Source organism: Nansenia antarctica, assembly GCF_963989245.1.
Source record: "Nansenia antarctica genome assembly, chromosome: 8".
In the NCBI taxonomy this organism is placed as follows: domain Eukaryota; kingdom Metazoa; phylum Chordata; class Actinopteri; order Argentiniformes; family Microstomatidae; genus Nansenia; species Nansenia antarctica.
In genome coordinates this window covers 26,650,162-26,666,088 of record NC_137678.1, presented here as the reverse complement: position 1 = coordinate 26,666,088, position 15,927 = coordinate 26,650,162, and the positions used below count along the sequence as shown (strand labels likewise).

Here is a 15,927-nt window from a genome sequence, read left to right as displayed (position 1 = left end):
TGTCCGTTGATCAGGGTGTGTTAGCTGTGGCCTGTCTGTTGATCAGGGTGTGTTAGCTGTGGCCTGTCCGTTGATCAGGGTGTGTTAGCTGTGGCCTGTCCGTTGATCAGGGTGTGTTAGCTCTGGCCTGTCCGTTGATCAGGGTGTGTTAGCTGTGTCCTGTCCGTTGTCCAGGGTCTGTTGTTAGCTGTAGTCAGAGGTCAGTAGGTTGGTGCAGTACAGCCTCCACCATGTCTTAGCTGTAGTATTGATATCCATGTGAAGCATACATGATTTGGACTGTGTAGGGTGGTTTCCCGAACATAGATTAAGGAAAATCTCCATTGAATATGCTATTTAGTCTAGGATTGTCCAGGGAAACCAACCCTTTAAATGTCCATTTAAAGATGTCCTCTCGGTTGAATGGTAGATGCTTGGGTCTTCCACATGGGAGATGAAGGTTCAAACCCACACACACATGGGTTGGTTGTACCCTCCATGATGGTTTAGCTGAAGTACAGATAAATCCAGGGGTTGGTGCAGCTGTTTAGACTTGCCAGCAGCATTATGATAACAAACACTGGCCCTGGAGGAGATAAGAGATCGGACATGAGATTAATAGATTTCACAGGAGGAGGAGTGGAGGGGATCAGTTTATAGACAGAAAAAAATATTGACATTTATGACATCATATTCATGATTAAAGTATATATTCAGATCGTCACGTTAACATTACAGCTTGATAGATTTACAGGTAATCAACATGTCAAAAAAGAAAAAAAGAAAGTTATATTCATTGGCCCCCCAACTCCAACACAGGTTGGCTATAGCCTATGTAGCCTACACATCACCACTTACCATCTGTGGGCGCAGTATCTGGACTCCAAGCAGACCACAACTGGACCACGAAAAAGGGGCTCCAGCAGAGCGTGTACACTACAATAATAATAAATGTCATGTTGACAGTCTTCAACATCGCGCTGGACGTCCCTCTGACACTTGAGCGCACGTCGCTCGTTGAAGCCCGCAGGGATCTCCTCTTCATGTTGAAGTAAACCCCCGCGCATATCTTAATCTGACAGTACATTAAGATGATCGCGGGTAAAACAAACACGGATAAAGTGATCCAACTGATGTATATTCTGCTCCCCCACGGTTCGATAAAGGTAGCCCAGCAATCGTACAGGTTCTCCTCCACTTCTTGGAGAGAGAAGATGAACAGCTGCGGGGTGCTGAAAGCCAAAGAGATGGCCCACGCCGCGCCGATGGCGAGGTACCTCCTGCAGGAGCCTTTAAAGAAGGACACCATGGGTCTACAAACGGCGTGGTAGCGATCTATGGTCATCGCCACGATCATATACGTGGAGGCGAACATTCCGACCACCTGAAGGTATTTCACAGACCTGCACACGAGGTCGGAGCCACGGAAGCGGTGCGTAATCTCCATGGAGAGCTGCGGCAGGACCTGGAAGAAAGCCACCACCAGGTCGGCGAGGCACAGGTGCAGGAGGAACAGCTGGATCCTGGTGTTTCTTTTGCGCTTCCTCCAGAGCGCTTGCAGAAGGAACAGATTCCCGCAGGTGGCGAAGACGAAAATCAACCCCAACACTCCCACTTTGACGAGCGCATCAAAGTGCCCCCCTGTCTCCTCGCGCTGTTGTTCCCGCTCGAATTGAGTTGTGCGCACATTTTAACCCAAATTTCTCGAGACACTTATTGTCACTTCGTGACGTTAGAATTATAAGGTTCTATCTCCATTTTGGTCAAATTTGAGTTTTTTTACATAATCTGATCCATTAGGTGTTTATTAATGCCTGTGTGGTGTTCTTTTTAAAATGTTGACATTCATCTCACAAAACATAATGGAATGTAAACACGTTGACGCTCAATATCTCTGAACTACCCTGAACGGAGATAGAACCTTATAATTCTAAGCTCACGACTTGCTGTTTCATCCTTTTGTCACATTTTCCTAAGACGGGTTGTTGTCCAACGTTGATCCTGCTGCCTGCCTGATGCTGTTCGATGACCAGTCCTGTTTGTGCAGCAGCGCTCCACATCAGCAACAAGTGTTCCGCTGCGTGCGTGGACGGTTGTCGTCTGAAAAGAAAAAAAGTGACAATGTCGTTCGGTCAAGCGAGCAGCTTTCAATTGGCTGTTTCTAAAAGGAGGTAGAATTTCTAAGAGGAGGTAGAGCCAGCGTCTAATGATCGCAACGTTGTGGCAGATCGACGGTTGGCAACGTCGATGTGTCCTTGGGCAAGGACTGGGGGGCACTGAACCCCGCCGGCGCCTTGCGTGGTATAGCTTGCCGTCATTGTTGTGTGGATGTGTGTGTGTGATGGGTGAATGAGAGACCATTGTAAAGCGCTTTGGAATAAGGCGCTATATAAGTCAGTCCATTTATCAAAGGCAGGTAAACGCAACTGTACCGTACAAAATAATCAGTTCATTCAAACTCATCTTTCCCTAACTTCAAGTGAGACAGTATCATGTTTCTCCCACTGTCTATTGCAATTCCTCCAAATGAATGATTTTTTTTTCTCTAAAGAAACTAGCCCAACCCCCCCTCCCCAAAATGTTAAGTGTCTAAATCTACTATATGTTTTTCTTACAGATTCATCTACAACTTGTTTTCTCCCTCTGAATTGCCATATACTGTATTTGAACACCACAGAGTCTCATCGGTGCCTTAAGTATGTATCTATCGAGGGATATCAACATCTAGTCCTACATAACAGATTTGGAACACTTTATGTGCCATTGTCATCCAAAAACACCGGTGGTGATGGGTGATCATTATTTTAATGATAGGTGATAACATAGTTAACAAAGTTAAGATAACACATATTTGATACCATTCCTCATTCCATTCCATGTGTTACAATGAGCTTGCGGGGGGGGGGCTCCATCATCAGAAAGCGACCCTGAGGGTCGTCACTGCTTCAAACGGTGAGAGGGTAATAAGGGATCTGTCCAGAAACAACCCCTAGACCCCCCGCCTCTCCGCCTCTCCTCTATAACTATCTGATTTGATGGGTACAGTAGGTATCCATCAGTGGAGGCTTGTGGGGGGGGTAGAAATCAGAGGATGGGCTCATCGTAATGCATGGAACAGAATTAGGAATGGTATCAAATACTTGTTTGATGCCATTCCTCGTTCCATTCCATGCTTTACGATGAGCCCATCTTCCAATGTCTGCCTCCACTAGCCTTCCCTGGTAGCCACATGGAATGTCTATCATCAGACTTGTCTTTCAGATCAATACAAGTGTCCAGGGTGTGAAGTAGGTTATATCTGAAAGGTGTCTCACAGGTATGACGCCATTGTACTGGACTGTACTGGCCAGGAAACATTACCTTGACAGGTTGGACACACACGTGTACACAATATCACACACAATATCCGTTTATCGATTTTTTTGTGTGTGTAGTGGATTTCTTTTTCAGTAAGTGGGGAGCCACATACCACAATGTAGACAACACAATGAGTGTGTGAGGCGCAGCAACATGTGCAAGATGTCACTGTTTTTTTAGCCTCCTGAGACCCAGAAGAAAAAAGGTTTTGACATTCTGATTTAAAAAATAATAATTGTAGTATTGGGGTTGAAAGAAACATTAAAAAAAAAAAATGTAAAAAATAATAATATATATACTGTATATATATATATATATATATATATATATAATCATCATATATCCCTTGTAGTGGACATTGGGTCTTGGTTTGATCACAGAATATAATGATGTAATGTAATGATTGCATTCATTTTCATGTGGATTTCTGTTCAAATTCTTTTCATTTCATGAACATCATTGCACTCTGTTTAAGAGAGGTTTCACCTTCCAAAGATCATTTGTGACTTTGTTGGACTGCATAATCTTGAAGAATCTGTCTCAACCTCATTGAATTGGCTACAACTGGGACTGGAAATTGGTTAAAAACGGGAGGTAGTAAATCCTGTTGTCCCCTACACGGGACATTGATTAAACGTTGTGTTTTGAAACAGTTACAATTACTGTATATTTCTGAAATCTTGCTAAATTGATTCTCTTATTGAAGGAACAATGTGATTATTAGCAGAAGAAATATAATAGCTGCAAAAGAATGATCACTTAACTCCCTTGTTGCCATAAATGGAACATGGAACATGGGATACAATCCATTTAAAAAAAGAAAAAGTGCTCTTTTAGCCACGCCCACACAACTGTGACAGGACAATAGGACTCAAATAGATTGCATAAGTGGTGCTTGACTTAGAGATCTCAGACTCAAACGAATTGCTGACTATCAGGAGGGTAGCAGTAGAGTGCAACACACACACACACACACACACACACACACACACACACACACACACACACACACACACACACACACACACACACACACACACACACACACGTCATCATTAAACGTTTCTTTGTTAAGTACATGCATGCCTAACTTCAGCATTGACCAATAAAGTTGGTTCTGGGATACATGGATTATATAAAAGTAAAATGTAAATATTAAAATGTCTAAATCTACTATATGATTTTCAAACAGATTAATCTATAATTAGACACCTTGTTTTCTCCCTCTAATGGTGATGGGTGATAATTAGCCTATTTGTAATTAACATGATAGGTGATAACATATTTTAAATTAAGATAACACATATTTGATACCATGTGTTCCATGTGTTACAATGAGCCTATCCGATTTCTCCGATTTCTACCTCCACCATTCTACCTCCACCATCAGCTGTCAGTTGAAAAGATAATTATGCTTATCCGCAGGAAGCCATGGATCTGAAACGATTTGTAAACGGGAGACAAGATGGCACACAGAGCACTACAGCAGCTTCTGAAGTAGGTATTGACGGGGGAAATGTGTGTGTGTGTGTGTGTGTGTGTGTGTGTGTGTGTGTGTGTGTGTGTGAATGATTTTTTGGTTTACTCATCTTACATTGCCATCAGGGAGGAAATAAAAGCTGCCATGTATGCACACAACTCAACCGCTCTTACTTTTAACGTTTGATGCATAATTTATGAATTGACAACAGTAAAAACAACAGTAAAAGAGTGAAAATTATCATGGCAATTGTGTGCTTACTTACACCTCTGTGGCTGCTTTCATAAGTGAGATCTTTATTCTCAATGGTGTTGACGTTCATGCCTGCCCCCCCCCCCCCCCACACACACACACACACACACACACACACACCACCACCACCCATCAAACGCACAATAGCACTGTGGGGAACGGAGTAACCTGGTTTCTATGGGAATGGGCATCTTTTCTTGAGTGGGAATAGGATTGCTGTAAAGACTCATACTGCGCTTCAGACTCAATGGGTCTTTTGAAGAGTCACAGAAGGCGCACAGGTCCACAGAAAGCAATTTTTTATAAGTGAATGTATATTGTTTTTCTATTTATTAAAACAATAGCACAGTGAAAATGCCAATAGTAACCCATCATGTGTGACCTGTACTGAACTATGATGTATGCTGATTATATAGCTGTTAATTGCCAATCATGGAATTAAAAGAACACATACAGTAAAAGAAGAACTTTAGATACAGATTAAACTAGTATCTATTAATGTTTCATTCTGTTTCATGTTGCATGAAGCATACAGTATGTTCGTTTGGTTCTCGGAAACTCGTAGCTCCCAGTTGATGAACATTAACTCCGACATGAATGCATTAGAGTGCTTTTCACTGGCGGACTCAGGGGGGCAGGGGGGGCGACCGCCCCTCCTGGTGCCCCCTCGGTTGAAAAACGTCTCGCTTAAGTGCCCTTTTGAGTGGCACAAATTAGAGGACGTGCCCTATTGGTGCCCCCCCAATGGTCTAAACTTGACAGTTTTGCCCTCACAGTTGAAAAACGTCGCACTAAAGTGCCCTTTTGAGTGGCAAAATTAGAGGATGTGCCCTATTGGCTGCCCTTCCAATGGTCTAAATTTGACCATGTGCACTGATGGGGTCCCATGTTGTTCAGTAGGTGCCCTTTTTTTCTTTTCGCCCCTGCCCTTCAAACAGCCTGAGTCCGCCACTGGTGCTTTTAACCAAGTAAAGAGATCGAGGCTGAATATGGCATTTAATTAAGTTAAAACATAATGGATTAGATTGTTTGAATGAATGAATGAATGGTCTTTATTGTCATTAATACAGTACAGGTACCATACAACGATCATTGTCCAATGAATTTGTTTGTTAGGCCTAGCCTATTTGATTAATTAGCCTATATGCAGTGGCGGACTGGCCACCGGGCAAGCCTGGCAAATGCCAGGAGGGCCGCGAGACTCTGGGCCGCTCAGAATGTATTATATTATATATATATATATATATATATATTTGTAATTTTGTCTCTGGTGATTTTCATTGAAAATAACTTATTTCAGCAGACCGCGGCCCAAAACATGTTATATCGGCCGGGCCATCCACGCAGTTCTGCATCGCGGATGCCCAGGGCCCTAAACCAATAGGAGCAGAGCTCCCCTATGGGGCGGAGCTCCACGATATAGAAGGATAGTTATGGTAAACCAATAGGAGCAGAGCTCCCCTATGGGGCGGAGCTCCACGATGTAGAAGGATAGTTATGGTAAACCAATAGGAGCAGAGCTTCCCGATATAGAAGGATAGTTATGGAGATACTCCAGCTCTATGAGTGGAGCGGAGCCCCATAGGTTTTAGTGGGCTGCTGGCCCACTTCGACTTGTTCAAACCCGGCTGTATTGTATGTTTGGGAGAATGAGGGAACGGAGGACGCCCCTTTTATAGCACCCCAGGGTGGGCGCGGACATCGAACAATTCAGTCAATTGCTACTTTAGGTAGCGGGGTAAACCAATAGGAGCAGAGCTTTAGGTAGCGGGGTAAACCAATAGGAGCAGAGCTTTAGGTAGCGGGGTAAACCAATAGGAGCAGAGCTTTAGGTAGCGGGGTAAACCAATAGGAGCAGAGCTTTAGGTAGCGGGGTAAACCAATAGGAGCAGAGCTCCCCTATGGGGCGGAGCTCCACTCATAGAACTGGAGTATATCTCCATAACTATCGTAGTCAGCTCTGTATCGCTAGTGGACACGCACCTCATGTCATCATTCCGTTTAGAACAGCAGTTAACGTTACACTGCTGGCACCACTACTGAACTGTTCTTTAAGAGAATATGTATTCGAGCACATCAGCAAACAATAGCATTATTATAAATATGATACATTTTCATTCCATGGAAAGGGGTCTTATCTAGCTTCACCTCCGCAGGCCAGTATCAGCTGGTTAACTGCAGAAGCTTCACCGGACAAGAGCCCCGTTTTGCCTTGGTGCATACTAGTCTTTCTACATGTTCCTTAACATTTAGGGATGGGCTGTCCTGTCCCTCTGGTAGGTTTTATGGTAAGCGTCTGTCTTATATCGGTATATGGCTTTCTGTTACGTTTCTATAAGAGTTCTGTGTGTGTACAACTGTGTCGGGTCCAGGTGCGGTGTATGTAATCAACGAGACGGCGATATGATAAAATAAAGGTTCTCTTTACTTATAGCAATAGTACACAGGTACAAACAAACTTTCCAAACGGGACAAACATAAAGAAGAGCAGTAGGGCTCAGCACGTACGTAACTATTAATTATGAAACTGGGTTTTAGAACAAAGCACACGGCAAGTAAACTTTGAGCAAGGGCTCCAAAGGTACAGGGTTTCAAACACGCAAACAAAGTCAATGTTCAACTAACGTTCCGGGTATCGGATACGGGCGGTAATACATACAGCAGGAATCGGCAGCTTTCCAAAGGGTAACACAAGCGATCGACTAACAAGGGAACAGGGAAAGGGGACACACCTAAATAGCCACATACAACAGGTGACAGGCATGAGCAATTAGTCCACTGAATCCAGTCACCAGTAGGTGGGGTTGGGGAGTCGGAACTCCCCTGGTGACAGTGCCCTCCCCCGACGAGCGGCACCAGCCGATCACCCGGGTCCCTCGGGATGGAGCCTGCGAAAGTCAGAAATTAGACTAGGGTCCAATGAGACTAGGGTCCAACTAGGGTCCGGAGATGATAGTGGTAGCGAGAGGACAGGAACTAATAGGTACTAGGTATATGCAGTTGATGTAAACGGAGCACGTTAATAAAAGTTATAAAAAGATCCTGTTTCTCATTGAACGACACGAACACCACAGCACCCAGGTACGCTCCTCTGGCCCATAACCCTCCCAGTCCCCCAATGTTTGACGGGATCGCTACAGGATACCTGGTGCTCATGTTGTAGTCTTCCTTGCCGTTCATTTCGACCGGCAGCGGCCCCAGCCGATCACCCGGGTGCCTCGGGATGGAGCCGGCGAAAGTCAGAAATTAGACTAGGGTCCAATGTCCCGCCGAGGCACCCAGGTACGCTCCTCTGGCCCATAACCCTCCCAGTCCCCCAATGTTTGACGGGATCGCTAGGATACCTGGTGCTCATGTTGTAGTCTTCCTTGCCGTTCATTCCTTGCCGTACTTCGTTGACATGTTGGATGTGACCCTCGTGCTTGATCATGCCCACAGCGATGGAGTCGTCGCAGATCTCTGAGGCGATGTACTGTTCGATCTTGAAGCCCAGGTATCCTGTGAAAGTGAGTCCTGCTCACAGAGCTCGCTACTTCTGGGGCAACCTGCCTTCACACCTAAATAGCCACATACAAACATACAACAGGTGACAGGCATGAGCAATTAGTCCACTGAATCCAGTCACCAGTAGGTGGAGTTGGGGAGTCGGAACTCCCCTGGTGACAGACTACGGGAAGTTCGCCCAGTTCAAGTTCTTACTACAGGTGTGGAATGTGTCTTTTATAACCTTGACTTGTAAGCAGAGGTGTGTGTGTGTGTGTGTGTGTGTGTGTGTGTGTGTGTGTGTGTGTGTGTGTATGTGTGTGTGGCATGTGTGTGTGGCATGTGTGTGTGTGTGTGTGTGTGTGTGTGTGTGTGTGTGTGTGTGTGTGTGTGTGGTGTCTGTGTGTGGTGTGTGTGTGTGTGGTGTCTGTGTGTGGTGTGTGTGTGTGTGTGTGTGTGTGTGTGTGTGTGTGTGTGTGTGTGTGTGGTGTATGAGAGCTCACAGATGGCGTTTTGTGTTCTAAAATACAGTCATCATGTGAAATGGCATGGCATGTTTGCAAAATTGCAAAAGGCTTTTTCTGTCATTTTTGTCACAAAAAGCGTTAGACCATGATGAATGATGAACCCCCCCTGAACATGAATCGGGTAGCCACTGGTTACCATGGCATTGGGAACAAGGAGAATCAGGCAGGGACTATTCTTGTGACCGTGGTTTCGGGTAGGGTGCGTTCGGCTGCTGTAATAATAATAATAATAACCTTTATTTGTAAAGCACTTGTCCTGCAAACGTTGCAGCTCAAGGTGCTTTAATCATTATATAATTATCATGTAACCAGTCAGTCAATAATCAATGAATCAATTAGTAATTTAAAGGCAATATTAAAAAGATGGGTTTTTAGTCTTGACTTGAACATAATTGTTGAGGTAGGCCTAAACTGGCAGTGCATTCCACAATTTGGGTGCATAAAATGAGAATGCATGTCAGCCTCACCAGATCTCTTCTTTTGTACATGTGGTACACAGAGAAAGCCAGCTGGAGACGTGTTCCCGAGGTGGTGACGTCAGCTTTCATATTCTCGTCAGAAAGCATACGCTGATTATGACAGTAAATGATAGGCCCTAATAGCCTACATCTCAACAGTATTCATCTCTCTGTACAATTAACTCATGTTGTTAACAATCAAACGTCCCTGTATGTTTGTAGTTTCATGAGCTTAGAATTATAAGGTTCTATCTCCGTTTAGGGCAGTTCAGAGATATTGAGCGTCAACGTTTTTACATTCCATTATGTTCTGTGAGATGGAACCTTTGTATTTTATTAATTACTAATTACTAATTACTTACTAACTCAGATTATGTAAAAAAAAAAACTAAATTTTGACCAAAAATGGAGATAGATAGAACCTTATAATTCTAACGTCACGGTTTGTTAAAATTCATATGGATTGCGAACACAATCTCATTGGTTGAAGGGTGGTTTAATGATGGAGACAGGTGTTTCAGACGCGTAAATAGGGGCGAGAGTTCACGCGTGTGCAAACGGCGTTTCTCCTGCTGATCGCGGCGTGTCCACCTGTTCACTCCTCCAACAGCGTCGATCTCAACCCGGTTTGAATTAAAATGTTTGTTTTTCACGTCGTCCACCTGCTTCTAATGTGGCATGGGATTCGACAAGGTAAGACACACAAACTGAAATAATACCGACTTTCGTTCTACATTTTGCCCTTGCACAGTTGTGTTTTTGCCACATTAAAAAACACTGTATTGTATTACTTCTGCATCGATGTAGTGTGTGCAGGACACACGACAAGTAAGAGGAATGAGTCGCACGTCGCTGTACTTGAAGGTGAGCTCCAGTGTTCCCCCCCCACTCCACTTGGGCTACGTTTACACGGCAGGTCTTGATGCTCAATTCCGATTTTTTTTACACAGATCCGATTTTTTTTGTTTGGCACTTCACATGACTTTGAAAAATGTGACCCATATTGACCTACATTGACTAGTGTGAACATTCCACGGCCCTGAACAGACCGGCATTTTTAGATTAGGCTACTAAATCTTTCATTTTGATATTACTAAATCTAAATCCTCTTTGTAGGATACAGGTATACTCTGTATATTGCAAGTATATCTCGATGTATGATATATAATATATAGGATAACATGTTACAATCGGTTTGATTTTCACGTTTTTGTGCAGCGGAAGCCGGAAAAGATATGAGCAAGATATAATAGGAGCAATTGCGTCTAGAGTGCAGGGTTGCCAGATGTTATGTTATGTTAATTTTATTTATAATGCGCCCCCCATCCAACTTTTACATCGGCCCGGGGCGCAGCCCGGGTAAAGGAACAGATAAAGACAAAGACAAGTAACAGATGGGGCGGGTTACCGCCGAATGGGCTACTGGATTTAGCGGTTATGGGCTGGTTAGGCTGTAAATCGTCAATCCCACCTAGCAATCCTGCTAGAGTAACGTAAAAGTCGCATTAAACGCGACTTGCCAGTTCAGACGGGGGCGCGTTGCTAAATGTCAGACATGCATCCGATATAATACCACCACTGAACGCGAAGGTCCTATTTAAAAAAAAGTCAGAGTTCATGTGATTTGCGCTGTTCCCACGGTCATGCATAAATCAGACCTGAGTCGGACCTGTGTCGGCCAAAAAAAAATCGCATTTGGGTCACATTTCACTGCAGTGTAAACGTAGCCTTGGAGTTCTGAATCAATCAATGGAACGGAATCGTTTAATAATAATAGCTTAGATTTATATAGCGCCTCTCTCCAACCCAAGGACGCCTGTTTAGGCCTACTGAATTGTTTATTGAGATTGTACCCATTTTTTTCTTTAGAGGCAGAGAACACTGTCTTTAGAAACCGTACACTGAACGAAACAGAGGACAGGATTGCACCAAGTGGATTGGACAATGACGGTATGATGACATGCTTGAAGAGCTGTGCCTCATCAATGTCAAGATTCTGTGACACAGATGTAATCAGGTGGATAGTGTAGCTGTGTGTAACCATGATGGGCATAAACTTGAACTAGATATTACAATCTGCCCCACCATTCAGACCAGACAGGCACCATCCATATTTGCCATATCGAAGCTCCCAAATACCCACACAAGTTCGTGAGCTTAGAATGATAAGGTTGGGTAGTTCAGAGATATTGAGCGTCAAAGTTTTTACATTCCATTATGTTTTGTGAGATGGAACCTTTGTATTTTATGAATTACTCACTCAAAAATGTCAACATTTTTAAAATAACACCACACAGGCATTAATAAACACCTCATTAGGTGATCAGATTATGTAAAAAAAAAAAAAACTAAATTGACAAAAATTGTGATATTTCATAATGTCAAAATTTGAAGAAATCTCTCCTTTATGATGCAGAAATGTGCCCTCTCTGACCCGTTTGTTCCAACTTGTAGATAGATCAGGGATGCGGTCCTTCATCCCAGAGCAGTACATGGAGAGCAGGATCATCGGGGGTCAGGAGGCCTGGGCCCACTCCTGGCCCTGGCAGGTGTCCCTCTGCTTCTCCACCCACCCAGCTTGCGGGGGCTCCGTCATCAGCCCCCGGTGGATCCTCACTGCCGCGCACTGCTTCAAACGGTGAGAGAGTCTCCGAATACATATGGGACCTGTCCAGAAACAAGCCCTAGACACCCCCCCTAACCCCAACCCTAACCCTCCCCCCTTCTCCTCTAAACTAGTGATCTGATTTGATGGGTACAGTAGGTGTCCATCAGTGGAGGCTGGTAGGGGGGGTAGGAATCAGAGGATGGGCTCATCGTAATGCATGGAACAGAATTAGGAATGGTGTCAAATACTGGTTTGATGCCATTCCTCTTTCCATTCCATGCTTGAATGAGCCAATCTTCCAATTCCTGCCTCCACCGATTAATCAAATTGAACCCACAATCTAAGCGTTAACGCCATGCTCTACCAACTGAGCCACAGAGGACCACATGGAATGTCTATCATCAGACTTGTCTTTCAGATCAATTCGGTTGTTAAGTTGTGACGTGTTTCCGGGTCCAAAGTTGGCTTAGGTGCTGTCTTCGAAATGCCTCAGTAATAATAATAATTCATTATATTTATATAGCGCTTTTCCCGAGGCTCAAAGACGCTGACGAATATGGGAAAAACGGGAAAGTGCTGTGTCCCTTGTCCCTAGGAATTTCTGGTTTGGACCCGGAAATTGCTAAACGTCACGTTTGACGTCAGACTTAACAACCGAATACAAGTGTCCAGGGTGTAAAGTAGAGGTTGTATCTGAACGGTGTCTCCTAGGTATAAGACGCCGTCATACTGGACTGTACAGGCTGGGAAACACGACCTTGAGAATACTCATGAAAGCTGTCAACAGGTTGGAGACACACACACACACACACGCCATTAAACTTTTCTCTGTTACGTACATGCATGCCTAACTTGCGGCTAGATGCCGTAGATGGGATTACGGGTAAGGGCTCATGGTTGAATGAGGACGCAAGCCATTATCAATAGCGATTGACCCATCAAGTTGATTCTGGGATGTATGGATTAAAAGGACTGCTGAGACTTTTTTTTTTTACATTTCTATAAACAGATGTATATGGTTTGAGAGAGCGAGTAGTGTTGAACGTTATTGTTTTCAGAAAGAGGCATGTTGCTATTGTTCAGAGTTTAATGTCTGCATTATGTTTTTTTCTCCAAGTTTTCCGCAGTTTCCAAAATCATCATGCATCACGGGTACGACCGCAAGACTAAGATGCACGACATAGCCCTCGTGATGCTTCAGACCCCTCTGACGTACAGCGACTGCGTGAGACCCATCGACATATGGAGGGGGCCTATAGAAGCCAACAGGAAGTGTACCGTCACAGGCTGGGGATCAACCAAAGAGAGTAAGTATGGCGGCGTCATCACCGGTTACAAGATGGAAGATGATGAATCATAATGAACTTCTATTATCGACTGTTCGGGTGTTGTTTCCGTGTCATCCGTCATGCATGCTGTTGTTTAACAACTTGGCGTAGGTAGGGGACGCAAGACGCACGTGCCCGGGTTAGTTCTGAATCATGGTGTGGTATGCCTTTTGGCCTGGAGGCAGGCGCTCACACTGACTGTTATAGCTGCTGGCTATTCTAGTGTCGACATTCAATCTCAATGGATTGAATGTTGAATTGATTGGATTATAAATGGGGTTATCTACTTTGATTGGTCGTGCTGTACTAATTTTTCCACCCCGCTACCGTATAAACAACAGTTGATGTGTCCTCTCTCTCTCTCTCTCTCTCTCCGTCCGTCTTGATTCCTAGATGGGCCGGGGGCTTTCAGACTCCAGGAGGTCAATGTGACCTGCCTGACCAAAGAGAGCTGTAACAGCTTCTACCGTGGTAGAATGCAGTCCAGCATGTTCTGTGCTGGAGACAGTGGAGGAGGAGTGGATGCCTGCCAGGTAGGGGCAATGCAACAGGAAATAAACAATTGTTCTCCTGAAATATGATAGTGAAACAGTATGCCTAGCCCATTACCCCAACTGTAACTTCTCTCCTAACCTGTTGCCTAACACTGACCTTGAATGCAGAATAGCTTGTTTACATGTTCATCCAGTGGTGTAGTCTACGTGATACGCAGGACTACACCGTATACCCACTAGGAAAGGCCAAGGATTTCCGTATACCCACTTAAAAAATGTGTGAGGATACGTAACAGCGTTTTGTGACAGAACTTTCACACTTTAATTCATAAAATTCACCCCGTCTGTGTTACGAAGCACTTGACTTTTGGACCATTGGGACTGACTATAGAGTCATGTACCATCAACGGGGGGAGATGCGACATGAAATATGTCAAAATGCAGCACTATCATGCACAGATCAGCCTTATAACATGTAATGTTATATATATATAACGTTAGACAGGGAGTGCAGACTTGTTTTTTATGGCGTTCCGAAATGAACAATGAGGCTGGGAGGGAAAAATCACAGTATACCCACTAGAAAAAACTAGACTACCCCACTGTGTTCATCCATTTCAAAGAGACCATGTTCACTTATTTGCAGCATGGCCACATGACCCTGGCTCCTCCCTCTGAGGAGAGGTCATGCACCTGACTTTCAGTTTAGTTTTTTCCCCCAAGCAGACACTGCTGTCTTCTCTCATACTGTCCTTTTTCAGCGCTGTTTCAGCAATGGACCTATCGCTAAGCCACGCCCCCAAAATAGAAATTGTCCAATCATATCACAGCAAAAGTCACTACAGGCAGAAAACTCAGACAAACAACTTGCTAATATCTGATGGTGAAAAGCTTCTATATTAAATATTCTTGTCATCTTTCAAAAAAACATGTCTTACATGCTGTGGTAAATCGGAAATGTGCCAACTCCTGCCATTGTAAGTCATCGAATGTCAGTCAGTCAGTCACTGAATGTCAGTCAGTCAGTCACTGTCACTGAAGCGTCGTTTGTTTGTCTGAGTTTTCAATGGGGGTGTGGCTTAGCTATAGGTCCATTTACGGTGGATGGGTAACCAGGCCAGCCCAGTTGAGCTCAGCTCAGCTTAGCCTGGTAGTGTAAAAACGAGGGGTTGGTATCATGCTATCCTTTCTCCAACTGTGTCTGCGTCTGTGTCCCTGCAGGGAGACTCTGGTGGACCTCTGTCCTGCTTCTCCGGTAGAAGGTATGAGCTGGCCGGGGTGGTGAGCTGGGGCGTAGGCTGTGGTCGCGCCCGCAAGCCGGGCGTCTACACTAAGGTGCAGGACTACCTCGGCTGGATCTCTCAATGCCTAGCCGACGGTATGATGAGTACAATCTAGGCGGTTGACTTTTAAACCGGATGCTTCCATTTAAGCACTGCTATTGAATTTGGTGTGGGAGAGTGGTGTTTTTTCCAAACAATCCTTTCTTTTTAACAGGTGGAGCTTCAATGTATGGCGATTCTGATGCGTCTGAAGGTAGGCTCTCAGCGAAACGGTTCACCCTACGTGTGGTTATGTTTGTGTGGGTGGGTGGTATCCATGTAGTATCCATGTAATAGCGCCATGTTTAGTTGACCACTAGCCTTCTCTCCACCGGTGGCCCAGAGGACTTGGAGGAGTGTGGTAAGGCTGACACGGCGCCCTGCGGGCTGGGCTCCGCCCTGGCCGGGATAACCGTGTCCCAGGGGGGTGAGGTGCAGGTGGGGGGCGTGACAGAGGCGTGCCCCCACTCCTGGCCCTGGCAGGTCAGCCTGCAGCACGGGGGGAAACATTACTGCAGCGGGACCCTGATCCACCGACGCTGGGTACTGGCTCCAGAACACTGCCACGCTCGGTACGTTGCCAGTCCTGACACCTACACAGGGTTCCCACGGGGTCATTGAAAGTGCTTGAATTCCCCT

At 44.9% G+C, this 15,927-nt stretch overlaps 1 protein-coding gene across 1 annotated transcript; it reads right to left on the bottom strand.

The window, feature by feature from the left end:
• Positions 1-485: 485 nt before the first annotated feature.
• avpr2l (arginine vasopressin receptor 2, like) lies at positions 486-9,626 on the bottom strand (the record flags this gene model as incomplete). The annotated part of the gene is made up of 5 exons (XM_080538238.1): positions 486-565; positions 838-1,645; positions 2,865-2,922; positions 8,413-8,566; positions 9,596-9,626. The coding sequence occupies 5 exons, from the start codon at positions 9,624-9,626 to the stop codon at positions 486-488; spliced, it is 1,131 nt and encodes a 376-aa protein (XP_080394364.1).
• Positions 9,627-15,927: the final 6,301 nt, after the last annotated feature.